The sequence below is a fragment of the Lissotriton vulgaris genome, chromosome 4_1 (assembly GCF_964263255.1).
Source record: "Lissotriton vulgaris chromosome 4_1, aLisVul1.2, whole genome shotgun sequence".
In the NCBI taxonomy this organism is placed as follows: Eukaryota; Metazoa; Chordata; class Amphibia; order Caudata; family Salamandridae; genus Lissotriton; species Lissotriton vulgaris.
Genome location: NC_141691.1, coordinates 942,373,245 through 942,378,607, shown reverse-complemented (window position 1 = coordinate 942,378,607; position 5,363 = coordinate 942,373,245). Strand labels below are relative to the sequence as shown.

The following is a 5,363-nucleotide window of genomic DNA, read 5'->3' as shown; positions in this document are numbered from 1 at the left end:
GACACAACAAGCGTTTAACTTTTGTCGAAATTTGCTGCTGCGTTTTGCCAGCTTTCGCTGTTTCCACCAGGCACCACGTGGAGGTAGCAGCAATACCCAGCTTATCTTCTTTTGTTTTTTTATGTTATGTTTTTTAACTTTTTCTTTTACTTTTTTACTTTTTGTGTTTTACTGTTTGCTATCTCTTCTATATTGTTTCCACTTTTCCATTTTCCTTCTTTCGTTATCTTACGACCTGTTTTTGTCATTTCTGCATACTTGCTGAATAGCAACATAGCGAGTCGGATTAAAACCATGGAAAACATCTTGCGTACTTCTTTATGAAAGGAAGTCAACTTTACGAGCCTTCTGTGCTGCAAATTCCTTGATAAGCTGTCCGTAATCCAGAGATCTAGTAATGTCATGTTCAATTGATAACAGGGCCAAATGATTCAGTCTCTCTTGAGTCATTGATGTCCTCAAACAATTTTTTATCAATTTCAGTTTTGAAAAAGTTCTCTCCCCTGAAGCCACTGTAACTGGGATTGTCAACGCAATGCGTAAAGCCACTGCAAGATTTGGAACTGCAGTGTGCAGTTTGTTTTCATAAATAAATTGTAATGTTTCCAAAGCTGTTGCATTATTTGCCACCAAGGAGGAGAACATTCGAAGCTCGGTATGTAAATCTCCGGGATCTACATCTGAGTCAGAACTGTGGGTTAACACTATGCTTAAATCTGCACATCTTTTCATCAATTCAGTATCGTTCATGCTAGCAATTTTCCCCCAGTCGTGAAGGAATCCAAAGAAATCATAGTGATGTTTCATCTGAGTGAACCTTTCAGTCATGGACATAATTGCTTGATCCATCAAGACGTTGAAGAACTCAATGCGATATTTTTCTTTTGGTTCTAAGATTCCCTCATCACGACTCTCGTATTGAAATTGTCTCCTAATCGTTCTTCTTCGCAAACTTGTAGATGCAGGAAAACGTATCTCATCTGAGCTCATCTCCAGTTCTTCCGCCAACTCCTTAGCTGAAACTTGTGCAGATGTCAAACCACTTTCCTTATAAGTTTTCAGAAACTGGACAGTCTTTTCAAGGCATTTCAATGCAATGTCAAGTTGCATATCTTTACTTTGCATGATTTTGCTAACAAGATTTATTTGCTGCAAAAGGTCATACCAAATCACCAGCGATACTAGAAATGCATAACTCCTTAATTGCTTAGCCAACCCGGCTGCCTCAGTTCTGGCCTTTGGGTCATTCGCTTCCTCTGATACTTCAACCACGGCATCATAAACGGCGGCCACTTGGAAACGGACAGCCTTGACGCTATCAATACGGCATTCCCATCGAGTTTCGGATATGGGCTTTACTGTCAGATCTTTAACGTGCTTAATTAGTATTTGCCATCTCTGTGTTGAGGCAGAAAACAGTATATAAATTTGATGCAAGATTCCAAAAAGAGTCACAGCGTGAGTGGATGATTTCGCCATATCACTAAGTACTAAATTCAAGCTATGGCAACCGCATGGAACATAGAACGCTCTTGGATTCATGTCAAGTAAACGTTTCTGAACACCACTCTTGCAGCCTCTCATATTTGCCCCATTATCATACCCTTGACCTCTGCAATTTTGAAACGGCAATTGCAATTCCTGCAGTTTTTGCAAACATGCTTCTGTGAGACCAGCACCTGTGCTGCTTTCAACAGGCAAGTATCCAACGAAAAATTCACTTATTTCGACTGGCATTGTTTCCACGTTCACAATTCGAAGGACCATTGTCATTTGCTCCTGATGACTTGCATCAGGTGTGCAATCCAAAATGACAGAAAAATATTTACTCTTGTGTATTTTTGCAATAATGTTGTCCAAAACTGAAGCTCCCATAAGATTAATGATTTCATTTTGAATATTCTTGCCCAAGTAATGGGCATGGATTTCAGCACATTTAATTCTCCGCACATGCTCTTGCATATATGGGTCATACTTGGCTAGCAGCTCAACAAGACCTAGAAAATTGCCATTGTTCTGTTTGAACAAAGTATCAGTTGTACCACGAAAAGCCAAACTTCGTTCTGCTAGAAAATGAACAATGGATATGATCCTTTCCAAGACCTTGCCCCAACGATCACTTTCCACTTGCAGTAACTTCTGCTGTTCTTTATCTATTGTCTGTCCTTGTTTTAACCTTCTTTCTAATTCAACCCAGGCACTGACGGCGCGTATATGTTTTGAAGAGGATTCATGATCAGACAGACAACTGTGCATGTGTGCCCAGTCGTCATTTCCATTATTAGTAAATTTGATCCCTGCGTCAGAAAACAATTTACAGCAAAAACAGAATACTGCATTATTTTTTTTTAATAAACAAGCCAGCGCCTATCTATAATTTCACCATTCCTTAATTTCCGTGAGTACATGGTAATAGAAAAACGACGTTTACTTTTTGAGTGCTCATCACTTGGATACTTTGTTTTAGAATCTGGGTCTCTGGAGGGACCCCTTTCAACAAGAAGAACACGTTGAGCGTCAGTAAGAGAGTTCGGCCATGAAGCAGGATCACTCCAATCACATAAGTCATATTCAGAACACAGGTCTGTAACATGGTCTTGCTCTTTGGCTTCCTTTTCCCTACCAGCATCATCCGCCTGTAAACTCTGAACCTCCTCCAGAATGCCAGATGTTGATGGACCGATGAATGATGTTTCAGTTTCTCTGTCTGAGGGTCTATTGTCAGGATCCTCATCCTGAGTTGGTAATTGCTGCATGTTTGTCTCAATGTCAGAGTCACCTTGTTCATTTTCATTGGTCTGCTCGGGCGTATCATTCTGCTCATGGATATTATCATCATTTTTTTGTTCTTCTTTATGGTCGTCAGCCCCTGTTTTACCTAGTGCATCAGCAGTACTCTGGCCAGAGGATTCTCCATCTTTAGGTTTTCCTTGGGTGACAAAGTTCAGGATTGCTCCTTCCTGTGACGCTACGAAAGCCTTCTGAGCCACCTTTCTCTTTCGTTTCGAAGAACCAGATTCGTGTACTCGAATTCTCTTCATTTTGCTTGCAATACAATGGGCCGGGCTACAGTGGGGGAAAAAAGAAGGCAATCAGCAGTGGCGGCTGGTGAAAGATTTTGATGTGTCATTTTCATTTAAACCACAAATTACCAAATCAAAGGATATTTCCTAATGAAATTAGGACTCTGATAGGTCACGTTGTTGTGTAGTTCCTATATTCCCAATAGGCTCTGCGCATTGGAATAGCATATACTATAGAATTGACGTAGGACTTAAGTTGACTAGGTGTCTATCGAATATACTAGACTTAATTGTGTGTGCCACTAAATCCCTGGGGCTTATTTTATTTACAAGCCCCTTGCGCCGCCGGTGCACCACCTTTTTCCCATATTAAAGTGACGCACTGGTCGCGCAAGGGGCTTGTAAATACAAAATGACAAGAACCTTAAAGAAAACCAAGACAACATCCGAATAAAGGGCATTGAAAAGACTAGGCGCGCCAAGCTTTCCACATGCATGTATCTACGTGTGTACTATAGATCATATACAATACAATCAGGCACGATTACTGTTGTTTCGTTGTCATTTAACCCATGCATGACCACTGTCCACCTACCATGGATGCAATGCCTAGCTTACTGTCATGTAATGCCGTTTACTTCTCTTTAATGACGAACATTGGTAACAGGGGAATTATCACTACATCCTACACATTTGGTATTAGTGAGAATAATCATTACTCCCATAAAACCTCTCTGAACGTGGCTATGGAAATAAAAAGCAGAGCCTGAATTCATCGCCATCTTTGTCACTACGTCACGTGAGGCTTTCTGAAATTAACCCTAGGGGTCTTAAAAAACAAATACCATACCACACACATGGAGCAGAATCAAGACGTTTACTGCAGCAGACTTTTGTCTTCCCATGGCGCATAATTCCGTTGGCCATGATTATGAGGTACCGGTGGGGCCGTATCGATGTGGTGGGTGAAAGGGCCCAGAGGGTGGAGTGCCTGTCCAACGCCCAGTCCCAGAAGTTCTATGATATACCCTTGCCCAGACAAAAAAGGTCAGCATCTGGTTTAACACAAATGCCTGCTCTGCACACCAGGTACCAGCTCTTGTTAAAAACACTATTCCCCTAGTACCCAGAATCATCCTCCCTTTTGTTGGTGGTATCACTGCATGGAATATACCAGCATCCAAATGTACCCCTGCCCTGGGTCTATCTCGACTGAATGACTGCACTACAATCTGTGCCCCATCATGGCCTATGAAGGAAAAGATGGCGTTCTCAGGATGCAGAGCCAGGCTGCTGGACTGGGTGGACTTACAGAAATAAACCCCTATCTGCTTGCTCTGAATCAACTGTGCTAGCATCCAGTGCCTGAGGTGAGAACATTCTTATTACACAACCACACAAGCTGAAAATCTGTGTTTAACATAGCGTGCCAGTGCCACACGCCTGGTATTTTGCAGCTTCTATCATTGCATCCAGATATATAATAAAACAAGTAGCACCATTGCAACCGCAAGAACTAAAGTCAGGGCTATCGGGTTTGCCAATGGTTGTTAGGTGTGAAAGATAAATAAGCAGCAACCATGGCTTCGTTGTATATAACACTAATAATGATTCAGTTCTGAAATGATGAGACTGTGAAAGTGCTATAGCGAGTCTCTTATAGGGACCCGCTCGAACACCTATTTTTTTAGAACCGCCGGTGCTGAGCACCGGCAGGACCTGGCCCACTTAAAGCCCTGGCCAAATCTCTTCTAAACCAGAACATAATAAACCTCAGACCAAGGGCGACTCCTTCTAAAGTACGTCCGTCAAACTGGTAAGTCGACCACTATGGACAGGTCAGATAGACTCAGGTAGGTGGAAGTGGGTCAGCCAGGCACAGACCAACACATACAAAAAGTCAGCTGCGGTTGTGTTTTAATACCGAGAATTAAGCTACAGACAAGCTGACAGCAGAATGATGCATGTCAAATACAGAGCTGCTGAAACCGGGGAGGTCAGCTAGACTTGACACCACAGAATGGTCACGTAGACCAAGGGAAGCCAATTACAATTTTCTGTCAGGAGGAACACACCATTTATGTGCATATTAACACATGGGAGATGTTTGCAAGGGCTCTGCTGGCACCAGGAATATGTCATCTATGCTCAAGCTGGCATGTCTAGATTTCAGCTAAAGTCAAGCTGTCAAGAGAGGATAGCTTGGTCAGGCAGGGCCAGGATCGCAGAAAGCACATATAACCTATGGCTATGCTAAAAGCAGAGACATCAGCTCTTGTCAGGCTGCTTCCAGGAATTTAATCCACCCTAGGAGGAGATTGTGCCTCCATGGTTAGGTAG

General features: G+C 42.4%; 1 protein-coding gene across 1 annotated transcript; it reads right to left on the bottom strand.

Annotated features, from left to right (window-relative positions):
- Positions 1-318: 318 nt before the first annotated feature.
- LOC147722745 (zinc finger MYM-type protein 1-like) lies at positions 319-3,041 on the bottom strand. The gene is made up of 2 exons (XM_086967373.1): positions 2,432-3,041; positions 319-2,297 (listed from the first exon to the last, which is right to left on the bottom strand). Exons 1-2 carry the CDS (start codon positions 3,039-3,041, stop codon positions 319-321), a joined length of 2,589 nt encoding a protein of 862 aa, XP_086823499.1.
- Positions 3,042-5,363: the final 2,322 nt, after the last annotated feature.